The 23,012-nt window shown below is 41.7% G+C and overlaps 1 protein-coding gene across 1 annotated transcript in view; it reads right to left on the bottom strand.

Moving 5' to 3' along the window:
* Nucleotides 1-23,012, bottom strand: part of LOC138453804 (zinc finger protein 11-like) — a 2,054,811-nt gene that overhangs the window by 71,072 nt on the left and 1,960,727 nt on the right. Inside the window, exon 15 of the mRNA XM_069606980.1 lies at nucleotides 17,200-18,369. Coding sequence (XP_069463081.1) covers nucleotides 17,200-18,369 — 1,170 coding nt within the window. The remainder of the gene's footprint in view (nucleotides 1-17,199; nucleotides 18,370-23,012) is intronic.

Genomic DNA, 23,012 nt, shown 5'->3' with positions numbered 1-23,012 from the left:
CAAAGGAGGATGTATTTCTGGGAAGATATGTATGAACCACCAAAGTACACTAAAAAGCGCTGCCCCAGAATCCTTTCCAAATTATTCCCAATGCAGTTCCAACTGAATTTCAGCACACACTGACTCGGGTGAGTAGTGGACGTTGAAATATTTATGTATGTTCATATGTACGCAATTGGTTTGTATACATATGTCTTTGAAATGGTCACACAATCTATTAGTGTGTCAAAAGGTAACATGATGAAAGGTTTTAAGTATTTAGGCAATAGTTCTATCAATATTTTATGACACAATTTTCCTTTGCGACACAATGTATAGTAGTTATTACAATTTCACTTTAGATTACTTTGTGTATCCCTACTTTACAGATACACAAATAGTTCAGTGCAATGGGAGCCTTTTTTAAAACCTTTATAGTGTCCTAATTACAATGTCTGTCTTTTAGGTAGACCACACTGATGGAAGTACAGACAGTTACCACAGAGGAAACCACAGACACTTCAAATATCCAAGCAACAACACGTAAACTTAATTTAGAGTGTTTGATGTGGTCCAAATTGTAATACTAATGTACGTTTTCTATTGAACACTTATGAATATATACATTCAAAAAAGGACAACCAATCTGGAGTCAACATCAACCTCACTCACCCGTCAAGTCATGTATTTATACTAATCCTTCAGACGCGACTACATAATAGATTTATATAGTCAAGTTGAACTTTAAAGATGTTTGTTATTTATAATATTAGCTATTGATACAAACTGGCATGTAGGATTGTATCACAATGTTGACTATCTTTTGCATGAAATGCATTTGCTACATTGCTTTTACATCACCATTATATTGATACAGGGGGATGCTGGAACTTCAACAACATACTATTTTTCTACTGCAACTGTTCAGGAAGATGAGGTATGAGAAGTGAGAATTTATTGAATGATAATAATAGTGGATTAATAATATTTTGTCTAAAATTAATAATAAAATGGTTTATTAAGAATGTATAATACTTTGACAAATTGCAAAGCATTCAATCCACAACCTTGCTGTGTTAATCGCCAACAAACATGCAACAATGTAAGAAATACATCACACAAACTTACATTGTAAATTAATTACATGGAATCTTTCACTCTCTGAGTGGTTTCGGTTTCCATTCATAAACTTTCGCTACCTACCCAAAGCTCAATAGGTACAACACAATCATTACAACGCAACATTCTTTAAGCAGCACAATTTACTCCCTTTGTTTTACCGAATGATTTCACACCAACTCCCTGTGACATCTCAGGAGCTTATCAGGTACAATTTCAAATGTATTTTTAAAACATTAAATCTGCACAGTGTTCGACTTCATTTTATTAAGAATGTACATTTCATAAATGTTTTCAATCAAAATGTATTCCAATGATTAACCATATCGATTTTCAATGTTTAACTGATGTTGTAAGGACGACTATCATTAAAACTGCATTCTCAAGATGTACTTTGTGAAATCAAAGATGTTAACATTAAATTGTTTAACCGTTAAACTATGGACATGGACCAGAGGTTTACATAGGATATTGTAAAAGATCAGTTATCATCCATTTTTCGTTCCGTGTAATTTGTTTACTTGAAAATGGTGTACATATGGACATTAGGTTCTATTTGTACATATGTATATATGTATCTTGAAACGGAAGAGTAAAATGCTTGGTTTATATATTTTCAAAATGCTCTTTTTCAGCTTGGTCTTGAAGTTGGCAAATCAAAATTGACTATCAAGGTGACTAGGAAAACAAGGGTAAACAAACGGGCCTTTTTTAAAAGTTATTTAATTGATATTAAATGTTGAGGTTGTAATTTATATATTCTTTAGGTGTGCTATAAATTGAGCATTTTTTTTAAATTTGATTAGAGATGCAGAAAGACTCAGCCCACAAGGCAAACTAAAGATGCTGCTTGCCAAACCAATGTCACTTGTGAGCAACTACATTTTGAAGCTCATCATGGTCATCTCAAAATTCACAAGTCAGGATGCAGATGTCCAGTGGCCGGAATTTGAACTGAAGGTCACCAGTGACCCATGGAAAGTAACCATGGATCACTGTTACAGCACATGTCCACCAGAAGAGACAGACAACACAGAAGATGTTTTAGAATTGCTGCCAGACCCGTTCACACAATCAACACTCTCTAGGATATGAAAATCAAAGGAAGAGACAATGTTCCCGGCTTCCCCAAAATATGGAAATATCACAGACTGAATAACTAAAGCATCTTTGCTACTGATTGACGATTGTGCTCGTGATGTGGACTTCACTCTTCCTAGTGTTGAGGACTTATCCACCACCATGGAATCACAAACTACTACACTACTGGACGATTGGCTATTAAAGGAACCAAAATACATTCCATTCGACTGCTGCCTGATTGAGATTATGAAAATGATTAAATGTGATCATACATTGCGTAGGAGGATTTGTGAGGGTCCATTGGTGAAGTTAACTTGTGTAGTCAAAGGCACCAACCTGAAGATCAAGGGTAGCTGTGTACACCCCCATAACTCATTTTCATAGTCTGCTCAACCTATACTTGGAAAAACGCCTGCTGGAAATGTACTTTGTTCATCTGTTTTGTTGTTTAGCGGGTCAACTTACAGTACATTTTCAAGTTTTTCTAACTTTGTGGGACTCGAGTTCCTTTCCAAAACTATGTACTACAAATATCAGAAGGATTTCGTGTTCCTAGCCATTTTCCAGGCATGGACATTCGAACAGATGTCAATGGACATATCTCTTGCTGGCTGAAGGCTCTAGATTGCTGGTGATGGGCAGTGTGACAATCCAGGTTTTTCTGCTAAATACTGCACTTACCACTTCCAAGGCATGGAAACCAAGAAAATTGTGAGTTCAGTCGTCGTGCAAGTATCTGAATGTACATCTTCTGTTGCCATGGAAAAATATGGTTTCATTAAATCCATGCAACTTCTGCAATCCAGAATAATTCAAGTCAAACAACTTTATTCGGCCGGAAAAGGCCATCAAAGTGCATCCTAAAAAATAATACTAATACAAAATCATATTAAACTTGGCGAAAGGAGAAAAAGAAAAACAGCAATGCAAAGTCCCACAGAATGCCGCACCATCCGAAAGTACCCCCGGGCAAGCAGATAGACCCAAGATCATGTACCACCGACCCCTTGCCTCTGGAGTCTTCCATAGCACCTTGGACCCAAGGCAGTCAAATTTGCCCCTGAGAGGGGATTATTACTGGGGAGAACTCCTGTGGGACATGCAAGGGCAGGAATAAGGTGTAGGCTGACCCTAATAACACTTTTCCTTGACCACCCGGGGCCATTGCAATTTTCCGCAACGAACCTTGCCGTATGGACATCCCTAAAGACCACTTTGACTACATCTGTGATGGCTGAAAAGTTGGACAGTCTAGTACAGTTCAGCATGAAGCCTCCGGAAACAGCTCCACATTCCCCAACCGCCCGCAACCAATGAAGGCATTTGTTCCGTAGTGCGTCCCTTGGTTCTCTAGAGGCAATAGATAGTTTTGGGACTCCATGAAGAAATATATGAAGAAATACAGTTGAGTGGCCACTGCCCACCGAGGAGCGATGCACCAACGAAATCCTCTCCTGACCCGAGTTTGGAGCAATTTCCTCCCTGCCCACTGAGCACATATTGCTCTGGGCCCTCCCGAGAGTAAGTAACAATGGTAAAGGATTGGCCTCCGGGGCTAGGGACTCCCTTGGTGAAGGTGGCACTGGGGGAAAAGCCACCTCTGGTTGTCTCCTCAATGAAGGTGGGGAAGGAGGGGATGGACAGGAATGTGAGGGATATGGCCCTTTGTCAGAGACAGAATTCGCCCCCCCTGGGCCAACCTCTACTGAGCTCATACCACCCCTCCCCGCAACTCCCCTCCCCCTGGCTTCCAACAGCCCATTAATCAGAACAAGTAAGAGGTTTTTTACCTCGGCCATCTCAGAACGGAGGTGATGACAGGAGCAGCTTGGTGGGATGGCTGATGCTGTGGATATTGGGGCTTCCATGGGAGCATCAAGCACAGGCTCACTCCCAATACTAGATGGAAGACTGGGCTTCACTCCCGTACCCAAACCCACTGTACCCCCACCCCTGGAGGCCGAGGGCAAAGGCATATGAGAAAGGGGGGAGCGAACCTCAGAGAGAACCAGTGACGTATGCGGGGCTGATACATCAGAGTTTGGGTAAAATAAGGGATAGGAAGGGGCTGAAGCCGGTAGAGGGGCCAAAGGTTGGGCCAGCGGGACAAGCCCTCCAGACAGTTTTGAGATGCCCTTGGAGATCTTCTCGCAACCATTGGCCAGGGTGTCGAGAAGGACGGTTGTGGCGACGGAGGGATCCTCGATTCGTCCGAAAAGGGGCTTGCCAAACCCGAGATAAAGTGAGCAATGGGAGCATTGCCACAGGTAGACCCAGAGAGCCGTGATGTTGTTGCCCCCGCCAGCGGTCCAGTGTTACAGGATAACAAGGGTAACTTAGTGCCCCGGGATCTTCCTCTCTGACACATGCCGAGGCCGGAGGCAGTTGGACAAGTGCTCCATCCATGCCAAGGCTTCTTCTGCCAAAATAGGCTTCTGATCTCCCGATGGAGCCAAGGGTCCCTGTAGTGTAGATAGGAGTGAGGATTTGGAGAGATAGAGGGGGAAAAGGGAGATGAAATGTCTCCTCCCTCCATGGCTCTAGAGTCAGTACCTCGGGGAGGGCCAACCATTTGCGGACCAGATAGAAAGAAGCCTTTCGGATTGAGTTACCGATTAGAGAGGTCACACCTCGCCACCCTACGTGAGTATCTTGTTGTGGGCTTGGCTGTTGTAAAGGGCTTCATGCGCTCTGAGGAGAGGTTGGAGAATGGTTGCCCCCCCTTCCTCTTCCCCTTCCCAGGAATGGCAGCTAGGTAGTGGCTGGCTTTTGCTCACCTTGGAGACTCACGGTGCAGTCCAGGTGCAGTCCAGGTCGTTGTAGGCCAGTCTATCTGGCCCCCCACGGATCCGCTAACACCCTCTGCGGGCTTCAACCTGGCGGGCCTGCAGTCCTGGGTTAAGTGTATGAGGGGGCGTGACTTGCGAGCACGCAAGTATGGGAGCCCTCCTGGGCCAGTACGACACCCTCCGCGGGATGCCAACACCCGCGCCCTTTCTCCCGCGGGCTTCACCCTGGCCGGCCTGCAGTCCTGGGTTAAGTGTATGAGGGGGCGTGGCTTGCGAGCACGCAAGTATGGGAGCCCTCCTGGGCCAATACGACACCCTCCGCGGGACGCCAACACCCGCGCCCTTTCTCCCGCGGGCTTCACCATCCAGAATAATGCAAATAGACCCGATAGAGACTGACATGCACGTTTGAATAGTCAAGGTCATGAAAGAGCAGTTCCCAGACGTAAAGCATCAATATTATGTCTGGCACGATGCAAAATCAATTTTAAAGAAAATACAGCTGCAGGAAAAAAAGGCTACAGAAAACATTTAAAATTGGTCACAGTCTATCAGCAACCATCTTTGGTCGAGCTCAAAAACTTGTGATGGATCTGTAGATATGTGGCTTGAAAAATGTTGTTCATTGATGCACCATTGTTCTAACATGCACTCTTGGAAAGAAAACAACATTTCCACGAATGCGCAGATGGACCTTTGAGCAAAGTGCAGGAGCATAAGAAAAGGTGGTTGGTTCCAGGCTTCCCTCCTCACACAGCACTTGAGAAGATTGGGAATGACAAAATGCTTTCAAGAGACATGCCAAACTGGAGATTTTGAGGTGTTCCAATATATGTGCCTGAAGTACAGGACTGAAAGATTGCATTTTGGCATAGACTGTATGGAGGCCAGACAAAGACTGGCTGTACTTGCACACAACAAGAATGTTGGAAGGTAAGTAGAAAAAACTGCAGGAGGTTTCGGGATGCCTCGTTACAACAAGGAGTTTACCAAAAGAAGCAAACAGTGGGTGGCAAAGCCAGTTTTCCAGCAGATGGATTTTGAATTTGTGAAAGATCAGACATTAAATGTGCTGGCCATGCAAATGCATGGATTTGATCCAGATTTTGTTTCCTGGGCCTAGTCTATGCCACGGAACATTGCAAAAGAGGGTTGCCCACCCAAACTGAACGTGTTGAAAGGTTGACTTCAAGATTCAAATGATGTGGGTTCTCTTCACAATGTAACTGGCAGGCTATTATACAAGTCTATAAAAAGACATACTTGTCCTTGGCACTTAAGGTGGATAACAAAGCCAGTTTCAAGCTTTTGCACAATGTTTGGAAACTGTTTTCATTTTGCATTAAATGGAATAGTATGTCACTTGATATGTAATTGTTAAATACATTTTGAATTCATTACTGTGTGTGAAGTAATGTCACTAACTAGGCCCTGACATTTCTATTTTTCTTTGATTTTTGTATTTATTACCATCAATATAATTGAATTATATTATATTACAACAATAAATGTCAGTCTGATTATTTAAAATATGTGACTCAAATCAAGTGTAGAAGAGACTGGTGAGATTAAAACCAACCGTTACCAGGAGCTACTTTTGGCTCCCCAGGCCAACTAATGTAATGCTATAAACTGGCTACTTGTTACTTAGTTGTAGCTCCTGGTGACCGATTACTGCTGCATACCCATGCAATGCTTGTAATTCCTGGTTATCCAATCCTAATTTCGAGCCCTGTTTCTAATAGACTGACAATAGTTGAAGAATCTAAGCAAGAAATTGGAGCAGCAGACATACAGAAACTAAATGTCTCCAGAGCTCTGGTTGTCTCCAGGCTGGACTACTGCAACAGCCTCTTCCTCAATCTGCCTAAATCCTGCCTTCGCCCCCTTCAACTAATCCAGAATAGGACTGGAAGACTTTGGCCTGAAGCCCAGGGCCCACATCGCTCAAGCCCAAAAATATCTCCACTGGCTACCGTTGGCTGCGAGGATCAAGTTCAAGACCCTCCATATCATCCACAAGGCTTTCTGGAGCCAGGGGCCCCACTACATCCAACCCTTTCCCTAAATACCTCCCTCTTAGAGACCTTCAGTCACCTAGCTGCAATTCTCTGGAGATCAGACGCTTCTTCTACTGTAATTGGACAATAATCATCAACACTGCATCTGTGACAACCATTTTCCCGGACGAGCGCCAGACACCAATCTGACATTTTGCAGTAATAAGGAGCAACATGGCTGCGGATGTGAAAGTGTTGCATTTGAAATTTAAACCACTAATTGCTTCACTGTAATGCAACACCCATGTGCCTCGATCAGAAATCGGCGATGGAAGATAAAAGCTTTCTGTGAAGAATGCAAAGACTGGGATTAATCGATCGATGAATGGAATCAGCATTATAAGATCACCGTTAACAGCTAAACAAAAAATGAGAACCATGTGATGTTCGCTAGCTATAACTTCTATTGGAAAAAGTTACCCATGTTTTCGTGGACTTCATTAACTCTTTTCAGCGTTATGTCAAAATTAAAAGTACTTGTTACGCTCCTGACTATTGCGGTTTTCTTAAAAATAAATCATTGTTGTGAAATGAAAGAAGGGTTTTGCATCTTTTTTGGATATGTGTGTTTATGTTCCTGGTTCTGTGTTAGATAACGTCATGACGTTGGTGTGACAGGGTATGTTTGGCTACGCTGCCCACCAACGTCATTAAAATAGGTGGAGCTCATCATGAGCGTCTAGTAATATCAGCGTTCAGGGTGGGTGATCTGAATTAGTGCCGCGAGGGCACTAGAATTTAGGGCGATGGATCAACAGATTAGATTAGCACATGAGGGCGGTACCCAACCGGTCATTTTTGAATGCGTTAAAATGAGAAGAACTCTGGTACGTTGCATTGGAATTTTTTTATAGAAATGTCGATGTATGCTCCAAAATACATGCCCAATTGACTGGGCCAATACAATTTCTGACCAAACTACCCTTTTAACTCTAGAGAGGCTTGTGCCAGCAGCAAATAAAGAAAACGGAATTAAAAGGCATGATAAAATAATTCACCTTTAATAACCTCCCACTTCATTCACAATTAGTTTCCTGTCACTTTGTCAGTTTCTTTTCCAGTTTACCAGCATGGGGTCTTCCAAATTAGTTTGCGGATGTGTCTTCAGTGGGGAATTATATCAAAGGTGTTGCTGAAACTATTATGGACTTCCTTTACTTGATGCATAGTTCAGTCGAGGAATTAAATACATACATCACATTTATCTAGCATGATCTTACACTGAAAAAAGCATGTGGCTGGCAATCCTCCAAACTGTTGCTTCAAGATAGCCCATCAGTCTTTCTTTTGAGGGGTTTCCATTACTTTTGCCACCACTGAGTTCAGTCTGAGGTACCTGAAATCTCAGCATTCTCTTTGATTCAATTTCTGTGAAGTGGGTTTAAATATCACATACAGTCCTCTGGCATGACACTTGTGCTTAGCATGCTAGTAATCAAGGTCTCCACTGGTGTGGTCAATTCCTCTCTACTTATCGAAGGATGAATTCTATCTGGCCCCTTCCGTATACACTAGTAGTTCCACTAGATGAGACCAGAGTAGTTCCATTAGGTGAAACTCTACCGATCGTTAACAGCTTGTATTAATCTTTCTTCCTGTAGTACAGCTGCTTTTCTAGTTGCATTATTTCTGCATATCTTCCATAATTCAATCTACTCTTAAGAAAACTTTATTCAACATCTTGGACTGTTTAATTAAAAAGTCCTTACTTTTCTTGAAGAGAATTGCTGTTAACCCCTTTAGAGTGTACCTCAACACTGACTATGCACATTTAATCATATTCACTTCAAATTCTCATAAACATTCCACCTACGTGGACTGCTCAGGTTATTCGGTCTGAGGAAAATCGATTTCCTCAAAAACACAAGATTGTATAGCTTCTGTTCTAGCATATCATAGGTTTAGGAATATTAGTAACAGTATCCTAAAATGTTTTTAAGGTAAGCAGAACCTCACCTCAAGTGAATGCAGTAGACAGCACAAACAAGCAATTCAAACTTACATTTACCGCATGCCCGTAAAAATATATTTGTATAATTTATATGTATGGTCCTGGACAATATATGCAAAGAAAGTCTCAATCCTTATCCTGGGATCCAGGGCTACAAATGGAGAAAGTAAATTTAAGGGATGACTCATATCTCCCCTTGCTGGCCCTAAAAAGTCACAACGGCATACAACTGTATTTGTTTCACAAGAAATGCAACACCCTTTTCATTTCAAGTCCTTTATTTAATGTACAAAGGGGGTAGACACACCAGTTATATAGCCAGAAACCTTCTAGATACATTTTTACATGTGACATATTCACACAATCACCAATGACAAACCCATTTAAGAAGTAACTATTCAAAACACATGAAAAATAATAGGTTGGTTACAAATGCCACTATGATGAATACACTTACAACAGCATCAAAAATAGGCAGTTCACCACTATTGTCACTGAAGAAACATGCCAATTAGTTTAGAGCAGGGTTTCTCGAATCTGTGTGTTGGAACTAGAGTGGGGCCTTGAGAATATTCAAAGATGACTTGGCCTGATGGGGTAGGTCAATCAATTATAAATACAAATCATATTAATAGTGTTGCAAAGGGAAGCAGTGGAATCAAAACACTTAACTTTCATGACACAGAACATTTGGTAAAACCCTGATTGAGATTAATGACTAATGTATATCGTTACATTTCTCACATTTCATAAACATCAAAATATTGACACAATCATTCCCCCGCTTCCTTTCCACAGAGGTGCTCTCCTTGTGCATGTTTGCAGTATGAGTTTACTTCACTTGCTTAATGGCATGTTTGCAATCTTGTCAAAGACAATTCTGTACCCAAGCTGCATCATGAGGCTGCTTGGTTGGTTTAGTTCTTAACAGAGTACGAGTGGTGACAATCTGGAAAATGTAATGGGTCACTGTTTAGGTCTACAAAAGCTTCATTATTTTTGAGTTCATTCAATTTCTGTGAAACTAATGGAGTGAATGTTTGTCTTTAACTGACCTTTGGCTTCATCCAGATTTCATGTGGAACCCATTTTCCATATTGCCATTATATTCTATAATTGTATATTTTCGGTTTGCATCGACTCATAACTACTATTCATTGGCTTGAGTCAGATGTAGGCAGGTCTGTAATCTTAGAGCAAACAGTATGCTCTGTTTAGTGGGGAAACAGTTCTCCAAGTTGCTGCCATTCATATTGTTTATACATGGTTTTTATACAGTTATTTGAGCCTTTTAGCATGCCCTATTTCTCTTAGCATCAGATAGGTGGAGGAGAATGAAGGCAGCAGCCTCAATATTGTGTCCAACGTTGTCATGCTCACTTGCTTTGCTGATGTTAGATCATGGATTCTCAATATCCTATTATTTATTCTTATATTGCATCGCTTGATTTTGTAATTTTTTTTTTTGGTGTGCCTTTATAATACACTCCTTTGATTCACATCTTAACTTTTGCAATTTAGCTCCAATTTCACCTAACCAACCACTGACCCCACCACGAAGATTTCTGTTCATGTTTTCAGTAGATCATTTCAGATAAAAATGCATAACATCCTTGGGATAGGACTGTTTAGTTTGAAGACCTTGATCATTCTTTGAACGGTTTACTGTTAATCCCTCTAATTTGGAGCCTCTTTCCTAGTCTTTACTGTACTTAGAAATCTGCAGGACTGCTACAACTGATCACAACATGCGGAGGATCGCATTATCTGAAGAGACAACCTTTAATTCTTGATGTTCGATCTCCACAGTCTACCCTGTCGCCATGCTCTTTTTTGCCCTTTCTGCTCGTTACCTCCTTTCCCTCACTAGTCCCTTTGGTAGTGCAGTCCCTGCAGTCAACGTGATCGGTGGTCTGTTTGTGGCAATTGTGCGAGGCAGAGCTAGTCTTCAAAACTGCCTCAAGTCCTCTGGGAGGAGTGAGGCAGAGTGGAACAGTCCCTGCAGTCAAAGCGATCGCCGGTCTGTTTCTGGCAATTGTGTAAGGGGGAGCTAGTCTTCAAAACTGCCTCAAGTCCGCGGAGAAGAGTGGTGCAGTCCCTGCAGTCTGAGCAGGAGAACAGCGCAACGGATGAGGTATCACAGAGCCATACCCAAGACAGGAAGCATCAGAGCGGTGAGTCAAGCGAATTGAATATTTAGAATTTCGACTTAGTTGAAACTGTGCACCTACCAACCACGCATCGGACACTAATCAATCCGTGAGCATTTCCCGGAAATGCAAACACCTGCTAATATGGTACAGAAATGTTTGTGAAACATCGATATTTCAAGCCTGAGTCAATCCTACATTGTCTAGATCAAGCAGAGGCTCTTTAATTGGAGAGAGTGAGGAGCCTGAAGGACTAGTCCCTTTGATCCTCGCATGGGTTGGTTCAGACATGCGTGGGAAATCAAAATGGTACACGCTCAGGAGCGACGGCGCACACCCCTTTGGCAAGCACTTAGAGCAAATTGCGGCGCACCAGGCAGACTTTACTGCAATTATGAAATATCGAAAAATCTTCACGTTTTTTTCCCAGCAGTCAAGTAACTAAAGACGGGTGCGTGGTCTCAGACAACTACCTGATAACAATGAACTATACACAAACAAAGACAATATGGACAATTCTGAGTTAGAAATTTGCTGACAAGTTCTAGCTCACGTGGAACAACAAGTAAATACAACGATTTTCGATACCTGCGTGAGTTTGGAAAATGAAATAAAGGCAATTGAATTCTGCGAGAACGATTCAGTGTGTCACTCTGCTTATTTAGAACTCAAGACGCACTCATCGATGTGGTCTCAGACACATTAATACCAGACAGTCACAAACAAATGATTCCTCAATGCTGAGGGACCGCAGCTCCCTTCCTTTTCAGGGGAACAAGTCAAGTTGCAACAAATCAATGGAGGGTGCCTCCACGTCCCTTGCTGCCTTAAGCATGGTTCTGCAATCATTAATTTGTATCTACGATACTGTGGCCCACGAAGTACGACTGAATACGCAGTCCTTAAACTAAATTAGGTCACTACTGATATATGGAGTCCAGCCAGGTCCATTGACTAATTGTGAGAGGCCCATGATTCCAGGCTCTTCCAAATCGCACATAAAATCTTCAGCTACCGCTGGGCTCCTCAACAAGGAATCGAATGTGAGCGCTGATACCGATGGCGCACCACTCAAAATTCCCCATCTAGTAGGAATCTCAACAAAACACAAACGAACAAAAACCCAATATGAGATGGAGGAAAATATAAAAGGGAAAAAAAATAATAGGACACAAAACCTCAAACAAGGGGTCATGCAAGTTTCTGCTAAATATTTCATTCGCAGGGGAAATAAAGTAATCAAAAGAAGAGAATGCTCATTAGCTTGACAGATATTATTTGCATCAGTGACGAGAGTCAAAGTATTGAAGATGTGGGGGATAAGTGAGGAAGTAGCATTGTGATAGCAGGCGATTTCAATTGTCAGTGCCAAGTCAAAGATTTTGATTGGGATGAATTGGATGGGGAAAGGGGAGTAGTACCCACAGTGCACACAGTGGGAAAAATCAACCAAAGAAAGATCTGGTCAAAGTTTCTATCTAGGTGGGTGTTCACTCAAACCAACCTCCTAAATGGAGGGACCATTAAAGAAGTACCCATGTGGTCCAATGTCTTTGCTCCCTCAGTCATTGACTATGTCTTTTTTTTTTAAACTTCCAGGATGAGCAAAGAAAATTCTTTGAATCATGAACACCAAAAACCAGTGACCACGTAATGTTGCAAATATCTCTGGCGACTGGAAGTTTCAAGGTACAAAGGAAACTAATTTCTGAAAAATCATTAGTGGTCTCTAATTCGGGAAATAGGGTTGCTCAATACTGCCACAACTCAAAGGAAGTAAATTCAGAGCTGTCGGAGTGGTGGAATAACTTGAGTAACAGTCAGAAATGCATTCAAAGCCTCTCTGGACATTTCGCCAAATGAATTGCCAGACTTAAGAAACCGAGGGAGAAAAAGTTGTTCAATCAATAACATACACCTTTTCACCCCAAAAGGGAGAATTATAACAGAGCGATCCAAACCCCCAAAAGAAAATAGTGGAAAAATATAAGGAAATTGCTTACAAGTCCTGGCATGACTTGCAATGAAAATGCAAAACATAAGATTATAAAACGACATGAGAATTGGTGTAAATTACACAACACTCAAAAGTATATTGAGAACAATCAGAACCTGCTAAATAAAATTATTTAAAAAGGCACACTTGCCATTTGGTGGATACTGAATAACAAAAACAAGTCACAGGCAGTTGCCCAGGCTATGGGTGCAAGTAAGAGAAGGGCAGTGGGTTGAGCACTTTTCGGGCAAGTATGATGCAACAGTTTGCACTGCTCCATTAGCATCATATAGACCCGGCTCTATATCTCAATCTCTTGCTTTTGGTCATCCTGATAGCGAGATGATAATCAGCAAGTTGAAGAACTCGAGAGGGCGAGTGGCCCAGACGGAGTAACAAATGGAATATTTAAGGACAATCCTGCACTCTGGGCGGATATCCTATTTTACGTGTTAATGCATTCAACTCAGTAGTGAATCTATACTTGTTGCAATTTTCAAAAAAGGGAATAGAGCTGAACCCTCCAGCTATAAACCGATCTCTTTAATAGACACCTCTTCAAAAGTCTTTGCCAATATGGTGCTGAAGGAACGAATGGCGTTGGCCGAAGAAAGCCATCTATTGAGCCCGCTGCAGACCGGCTACAGAAAGGGTGTTGGCACAATAATGAGTGGTCTAGCCTTGAGCCTGTTTGTCTGACGTAGGATCACATAGTGGGCGAACCTTATATGTCGCAGCGATCAACCTGTCCTCTGCGTTCAACAACATTGACATCTCTAGGCTGTGGTCCAAGTTGTCGAAATGGGGGATAGACCCATCCCTGCTAAAAATGATCCAATTGCTGTACTCCGACAATACCACCAGAGTCAGACTGAATACATTGGGGGAACTAACTAGGAAAGTCCTGCTGAGAAAAGGAGCCCGTCAAGGGTGTGTCCTATTTAACATGTACCTAGTTGACCTGTGGGAAGCCAGTAAAGAGTGGGGAGGTTTTGAGCCTATGTGGTCAGGACTGAAGTTGAGGTGTACCACATTAGCGGATGACATCCTGCTAATGGACTACACACCGGTCGGCCTTCAACAGCAACCTTTGGGGTGGAAAAATACTTCAAAGAAATCTCTCTGCGAATGAATAGTGAGAAATCCTACATCATAGTTAGAACTACCAGAAGGAAGTGCAAAGAATATTCGTGGAAAGTGAACAACGTCACAATACAGCGAGTCGATTCAATTCGCTATCATGGTTTTGAGATCGAAGTTAAGAAGCAACGCAAAAAACAAACTGTCAGACTGGAAGAAAAGATCTTGTCTTGTATGTCATTGTTGAAGAAGATAAAACTGAAATTGTGCTCATACTCCTTGATCCCAATGATCGAGTTCTTCAGAGTAAAATTGTCGCCAATTTTTCTCTATGGGTGTGAACTGGTGAATCTCTCATGTAGGAACCTTTTTGATTTACTAGAGGGGAACACTCTCAAACAGGTCCTGAGGCTTCTGACTTCGGTACGAATAAGCATCATCATTTTGGAATTGAGCCTCATTTCCTGGTCGTCTCAGTACATCAGCAGGAGTATATCCTTGATTGACACCCTTAAGAGAGAAGGCGAACGCTCCATAGGGTTTTACCTAAAGGCCTTACTGTCGCAAGACACAAATCTATTCCTGAAAAAACTAAGAAAAAGATGTGACAACTTTCGTACTATGATTGATTTAAGCGGTTCAGAATCCGAAAAAGCTGTCAAGAACAAAATTAAAAGATGGGACAGATCAACAGATCTGTCAGATCTAGGCCGTCTAAATCTCTATGCAGGGAAGGAATTTCTTCCACCAAAACTACTAAGCGAATTTGGCGACATTTCCTAGTTCTAAACACTGGGACTGGCACTTAAACTTTCGGTTCAACTGCCTTCCCTCGTTGGAGGTTTTGGGCCATAAGGTGGGAGTCCTGTGACTACGCATAGTCACTATTCCATTTGGTGATGTTGTGTCCTGCTTCCTCAGTCATAGGGTTAGCAATTTTGGGTGGTTTATTCACTCTACTTCTGCAATCCTGACCCATGATTTATGGCATAGGTTTATGATGACCTCCCAAATGTCACTATTGATAGCTCTGGATAAAATGTTATTCGACATTTTCTTGGAAATCAATCAAGTAACAGAGCAAGGAATTATGGACCTAATCAAAGTATGTCAATTTTAAATGGTGAACCCTATTCAATTGTGGAATGGAATCATAACGTCTCAATGAAATATTCGAACTGTTAACTTTATGCAACTAACATTTTTTATATATTACTTTGTACAGTGTGATGTCAAGTGTAATCATGTTTTAATAAGCTTGTATGAAATTTGTGTAAACACACAATGTGTACAGCAAACACCAAAAATAAAAAAAATAAAAAATATTTGTTCCTTTGTTGCCACTCCGTAGTTACTTCTGCTACCTGCCAATATTGACTCCTCTGCTGACACTCCGCCTCATGCTGAAGCTCCTTAGCTCCATCCACCCACCATGCCCTGCTTTTCTGTGTGCATGCCACATCTCACTCCAACACAAACTAACTTTTTATTAGACTTTCCATGGACATTCGGACATTACCATTATTACAGTACCGGGCAAGAGTCCAGGCAGTTCTGGCCTGATAATGGGCCACCATCCTCTGTAATAGATGGACTGAAAGGGCCATTTGCAGCCGGTATGGCACAGACCCATAACCTTTATTGCGCAATTATGTATTTCCAATGTGAATCATTTTTCTTATTCGTATTTTAGTGTTTGGACTTGTGCCAATAGAAAGTTTAATGAGGGCTCAAGTTTTATCTGCAAATGTGGCAGCCCTGGTATTCTACAGATTATGATCCATGTGTCCATTTTACTTTATTCTCACACATTTCACCATACTTATGTGCTCATGATGATCTACATAGCACCCACACAGTTTCTCTCAAAGCATCAAAAACGAATTGCTGCAATATTTAGCATGTTATTTCTAGGATTGCAGATATTTGTGTTATATTGTTACAGTTGCTATTACTTTGCCACAATATTTCACTTAATAGTGGTAGGTTAAGCACCTGAAGACCATGCAAATAGCAGGGCTATGCAATGCCAGTGACAATGTAACATCAGCAGTTAGTACCTCTCATCGATGGTAAATCATTTTATATTTCTATAATGACCAGATAGAATGTGGGGTACATAAACAGGGGCATCAATAGTTTATGTTCTTCTGTGTTGTGTTTGCTCTTCCTTAGTTATTTTATTTAGGGGATGGAAAATATCTATATTTTATTCTTTACTTGTGTAGTTGATCCCCACCTATCTTACTTAATTTGTGTTTTTCCAATAGAGTGTTATAGTTCACTACTTTTATATTACTTTTCAGTTGGACCACAATCTTTCTTTTGAGCTTCTAATACTTACTGTACATTTCAACTTGATGAGATTTGATAGACCGCTTTTAAAACTGATATTCCAACAAAAGGTTCTCGCCATTCACTTGAAATCCGAGGCATTACACTCTTATCATGTGTACATTTGATGGTGTAAAATTAATGATTTGTATAGCAATTTGGCTTATATGCCATAATGAAAATAAACTTTATTGCAGAATCAGGGCATCATGGATGATATTGTGCACTTCAAGCAGCAATACAACAGTTTTTTCTAACTTCCAAATGCCCAATACATTTTTCAGACCTACAGCTTTTGTAACTTTTAAGTTTTTGCTTTGATTGCCGAGGTGTGAAAATGAACTATAACCACAGCAGAGATGTTCAAGATTTTTGAAGACCTGGCGCTGCACTATAATCCCATAATAACTGCAAGGACTAGCTAGGGGTGAGCATATACTGTATACTTGGCGTTGTGTACTAGTCATGGTTTACTAAGATTTGACAAAGGCCTTTTAAAACTATAAAGTTGGAGTCAAAGCATTCAGCTCAACTTTGACTGATGTCTTGTCTCCCAATTCAGGATATCTCACCTTCACATTTGGTTCTGATTGAACACTACTGGGGTAAGACTCCATTGGGATTATTGATTCTAAAATGGGCAACCTTCTGTCCCTTGTGTGTATTAACTGGTGTTTTTTTAATGTTGACGACTGGTTAAAAGATTTTCCACATTCATTACATGTGTGAGGTTTAAGTCCAGTGTGTATTCTTAGATGCCTAACTAATGTTGTGGAGTCCCTAAAGCTTTTTCCACATTCATTGCAAGTATATGGTTTAACTCCTGTGTGTGATCTCTGATGCGATACTAATGCTGATGAGGCTCTATAACACTTTCCACATTCCCTACATATATACGGTTTAACTCCGGTGTGAGTTCTTTGATGCGAAATTAATGCAGATGACCGGCTGAAACACTTCCCGCAATCTGAACATGTAAACGATTTAAGCCCTGAATGTAGTTGCTGGTGTCTGATACATGCAGATAACCATGTAAAACACTTCCCACAATCAATACATGTAAATGGTTTGAATCCAGTATGCATTCTCTGGTGTGTAACTAATGTTGACGGCTGGAAGAAGCATTTCCCACATTCATTACATGTATGAGGTTTAATTCCAGTGTGTATTCTCTGGTGCCTAATTAATGAGGATGAGTCTCTAAAACACTTTCCACATTTACTACACACATACGGTTTAACTCCTGTATGTGCTCGCTGGTGAGATCTTAATGATGCAGAGTGCTTGAAACACTTACCACATTCACTACATGTGTATGGCTTCTCATCTGTGTGTGTTTGCTTGTGTCTATTTAATGTTGATGCCATACTGAAACACTTCCCACATTCACTGCATGCATATGGTTTTTCACCTGTGTGTATTTGTTTGTGTCTAGACAATGATGATGCCAAATAGAAACACTTGCCACATTCATCACAGGAATATGGTTTAATTCCAGAGTGCATTTGCAAATGCATGGTAAATTTATAGCGCATAAAAAAGCCTTTCCCGCACTCCGCACATCTGAATCTTGGCTCTGCTGTGGTTTGTGGTAACTGTTCCTCAGGAGGGTGCTCTACTTTGTTGTTGCAACTCTCAATGGATTTAGATTTGCTTATAGATGGTTTTCTTTTCTTCCCTTTTGACTTATTTGTACGCTTGTCTGTATTTCTTTGCAAAGTAGTCTTGGAAACCAGCTGTTTGTCCCCCCATGGCAATTTCCCTTTTGGATGAAGAGTTCGCACACATTCTTCTATATTCCTCTTATATGTTCGCCTGTGTCTATTGCCTGTTGGATTAAAAGCGAAAACATACATAACTTTACGGGATTTGAAAAAGTATATTAGCTAGGGATAGGTGGATATATCTCTCGCACAAGAACAATCTAAGCACACGGCCTTTGTGCAATACATAAGATACAATCATGATATAGGAGCAAAGCAACGTTAGCACTTTACTGCAATTTTATTAATTTCCATAGGAAAGCACTGAAGGCGCAGCAGTGAACATGTTAACTGAATTCTAAGCCAAATATATATTAATATATGGTAAATCAAACATTACACTTCCATGCCCGTCTTGCACCTCATAGTAAAAGAAAAACATCTCTAGTGAGAATAGGTACGCTACCATGATTGCCCTTCAAGTTATGTCTAGGGCAATTAGTTGACCCCCTTACCCTCAGGAGCTAAATATCTTACCTCATTAAATATTGGTTGTCTGTATGGTTGCATGCAACAGCAAACTGTACCTTTTGCTCAGAAGCAAGATGGGGAATTTGCTGTGTTATTGTAGTTATGAATGAGACAACAGGTCATTTTAAAAGTATTACAAGAACTCCCTATTCAGATGGCAGAGGTTTTGCTCATGGAAACTAGACAGATGGCACCACAGCGTTCTGTTCCTGAGGATGCCCTGGCTTACTGAGGTTTGATAAAGGACTTTACAAATCACGGTTATGTATGGTTTGATACTGTGCAAATCACAGAGATTAACAATGTATCTGGGCGAGGAACTGCCCCTTTCTCCCATTCTCCACCACTTCATCTTTATCCTACAATTCTGGAGAACACAGATTTTAGTGAAGGGAGGTTGGGGTTCTGGGGGGAAAGAGTAGTGCATCATACATGTAATCCAGTATGGTGCTAAAGAGATCTGAAGCGGGGAAAAAAAGAGCAAAGCTCGGAAACACAAACTCTAGCAGCTGCAATAATGGAAAGTTGCAGGGTTCTTTGCTTTTAGGGATTGGATTGCCTGAATTAAGAAGCAGACTTCCAGGTGGGGCTGCCAAATAGTCATGCATATATATATCGACTATATACAGCACAAACATATAGTGGAAGGAGTGGAAAGCAGTACAAAGGTTAACATAGGGTTTACAAGAGCAACAAGATGGTATGTAGTCTCTTGAAATGATTTGGACGCATGCATGGGTTCATGTGCTTAAAAGGTCACTGGTACCCCGAGAGGAACTCCTGGAACAGCAGGATCTTTAGTTCTTTTCTAAAAAATATGAGTGTTTGACTAGTATGAATGTTCTGTGTTGTTCCACAGTGTTACTGCATACCAAGAGAAGGCCTGTTCCAGGTCTTCTTTCTTCCCGACACTTGTTAAATTTCAGTCTCATTATGTTGGCATTTCTGAAAATAAGCTGTTCACCGGAAATTGTTAGCCCATCAAGGTAAAGCGGTGCTTGAGTTGACATGGACTTGAATGTAATACATGCGCTTGTACAAATTACCTGGGCTGCAATTTTCAGCAAGAGGAGCTTTTTGAGAATTGCAGAGATGCAGTTCAATTTCTTCATGCCAACAATTAATCTGGAAGCAACGTGTTGCACTGCTCTGATTGGCCTCCATTCAGGCGGGACACTGTCCCTGCTTGGATGGTGGTATTGAAGTCTTAGGAGGGAATACACGTTTTATTTTCCACAGGAGTGTATGCTGCAACTAGGATGTTTAGGGATCCTTGGTGATGTGAGCTTCTTCAGGAAAGATCTTCTTGAGGCAAGATTACGGTCTATGATGAAAGCCAGTTTCCGGTTTGCTGAGGTGAACAAACTCAGTTTTGACAGTGTTTGCACATCATGTGAGGGCTTGAAATTCAGGATTGACTAAGCGGGAGACCGTGTCAGAGCCATGAAATGTCTTATTTATTATTTTATTGCATATAGCGCGAACCTAGGTCAAGAGCAGCAGAGCGCTTTACAACATTTACAGTAGCACAGTCTTCTTTAAACTAGGGGACTGTCCGGGTAGCGAGGAAGGGAGGGGCGTTTGAGGACCCACAGACTCTTTCAAAAGGGTTTAAGATTACTGTTTTTAATAGGAAATCGATGCATATTTTCTACTGCTTATATTTTCTATTAAAAGCAGTCACCTTAATCCTTTTTTAAGGAGACGGAGCCTGGACATCATTTGCACCCCACCAGGGAGGCAGCTCCTAGGTGGGGGGGTCCTAGAAACAATATTTTTACTCAAGTGGGGCTTGGTATGAAAAAGTTTGAATACCACATACGAGGAACCTGAAAGTGTCTCACTTGCTAGTCCCCTGGGATCTGCCATCCAGGTGGCCAGGACACTGCCATCGCTATTGGATCCAGTTCCTGGGGGTGGACCAGTGCGGGAGGATCACCTGGATAGGGGGTCCTCAAGGAATGGAGGTGGGATGCCGACAGGTGAGACACGGTATCCCCCTCCTTACAACACCTTTTCCCCATCCAACCACGACAGATACTCAAACACTCTACCCCCCCGTCCCCCTTTCCGACACACCGGTCATACAGGGGTCTAGTAAAATCCTCCGTATAGTCGAAAGACTTTGACCGGCAGATGACTGTGAGGCTTAGGGAAGTGAATCTCGCATCTTAAGAAAGTAAAAGGAACTGTGGCAAATGTTGGCAAGAATGAACCCGACAGGGATGCTGATGAAAAGGGGGCGGAGCCTAAAAGTCCTGATGAACAGTGTGTTGACAAAAATTGAACCCGACGGAGGGATGTCCACAGTGAACTGTTTAAAAGGACATTAAGATTTGTGAATGCCAGAAGTGATATTGATTTGAATAGCCGCAGTGAATTTGACAGAGGGAGGCAAACAGTCGAGACAGGTTTGAGCCCTAAAGAGGGGGATCCAGGGGTGAAAAGCCATCACCCAACGACACGTGAATGTAACAGAGAAAAGTGTTTAAATACAAGCCATAGTGAACCCGATGGAAGGAGGCCGATATTCGAGAGGGGTCCGAGTCTGGAAGAGGCTGACCCAGGGGTGAAAAACCATCACCCCATTTGCAATCCGAAAAGGCCCTCTGAAGCAAGAGAGTTAACCACCGAAGGTCCCCACGTCGCTAGGAGCTTTTGTGGATCTGGGACTGGAAGAGGGGGACCCAGGGGTGAAAAGGCATCACCCAACATACAAGCAGGAAGGAACTTCAGTTTATTACTTTGGAAAACCTCAGGTCCTCGGAGGCAAGAGACTTGTTGTAAAAGAGATTTAACCACTGAAGGTCCTGATATCTGAGAAGCCGAACTGTCGTCTCGTGCTGAGGAAGCTCGAGCGTGTGCTCTGCTCAGGAGTCCTGCCTTGTCCTGTGCTCCAAACCTGGGGAGGGGGGATGCCGGCTACTGCATCCGGAATTATCATTTGTGAACACTTTTTTCTTTCTTGTGAACATTGTCCCACATTCTTTTTGGTATTAGTTGTAAGGATTGGCAATAGCTTCTTCTTAGTATAGGCCATTTTATTTTGAAAAGACACCATTAGGACTGTCTTATTATTATTTGATGGTCGTAGCTTGCTCCCATCTTAGATTTAGGTTTAGATTAGGCGTTTTCCCAACCCGCATATACAGTTTAATAAACACCCTTGAACTGTGATCATTTGTGTCATCAGTCTTTACTGTCGCCATCATGAGTTCCATGATATGGTTGGTAGAAGTAGAGAGGGATTAGTATTAGTCCGGCATATCTTGTTTTAGTGTTTTAGAAGGTTTTAGTGTTTTGCAGAACTAGCGAGGCATTGGAGCCTCTACCAGGAACGAGTTCCAGATGGTCAGACGATGCAGGAAAAGCACTGCTTGCAAGCCTTCTCTTTGCGGGCAACCTTTTGAAGGTTTTTACTATGTGAGCTGCGGGAGCCTCCAGAAATGTGGAGTTTAGCCACCAAGTATTTTGGTGTACCATTTGAAACTGCTTTGTAGGTGATACATGCAGTTTTTTTACATGATCCTATAGGGAGGAGGAGCCAGTGAAGCATGCACAGTTTTGGAGAGAGAGTTGAATTTGCAGGCACCTGTAACGAGGTGGGATGCAGCTTTGTTGAAGTATAGTAATGACTAACCATTGCTTAGACAGTTGGATATTTTAAGCTTACAATGTACATTTTACAAATGTACATCTTACACATTAAGGTAAGTAGCTAACAAGTAACTAACAAGGTTCCATAGTATAGTACAGTGGGATTTGCAAATTTACAGGTTTACATATTACAAGTTGCTGTGGGGGGCTTACAAGGTTACATAGTGAAGCACAGAGGAATTAACAGAATCAACTATTCCCAATAAAGGTATACAGTGTACAGGTAGTAGTACAGGGCATATCAGAATTAGCAGGAGTAAACAATAAGTAGGATGGCAGACATGTAAAGTTGGGGCTGTTGGGAAGGGTTAGATGCCCTTTCTCCCCTTTGTCTGGATTTAGATATCATTGGATTTAAGCCAATTGAGTGTCAGTATGTTTGGTTTTCCCTCAGGTGTGGAGGCAGAGAGTTCCATAGTTGGGCAGCTTTGACAGGGAAGCTATTTACCCCAATGGTAGCTCGTTTGAATGGTGGAACTGTCAAGAAGTTTGTGTAACTTGATCTTGTGGTTCGGATGGACGTTCTTTTATTAAACCTCTTAGTGAGGTATGGGGATGCTGCATTGTTGAGGGCTTTGAA

The sequence above is a fragment of the Ambystoma mexicanum genome, chromosome 4p (genome assembly GCF_040938575.1).
Source record: "Ambystoma mexicanum isolate Mex_15411 chromosome 4p, UKY_AmexF1_1, whole genome shotgun sequence".
Classification (NCBI taxonomy): domain Eukaryota; kingdom Metazoa; phylum Chordata; class Amphibia; order Caudata; family Ambystomatidae; genus Ambystoma; species Ambystoma mexicanum.
Note: the sequence above shows the minus strand (reverse complement) of the source record. Positions and strands in the feature narration are given on the sequence as shown.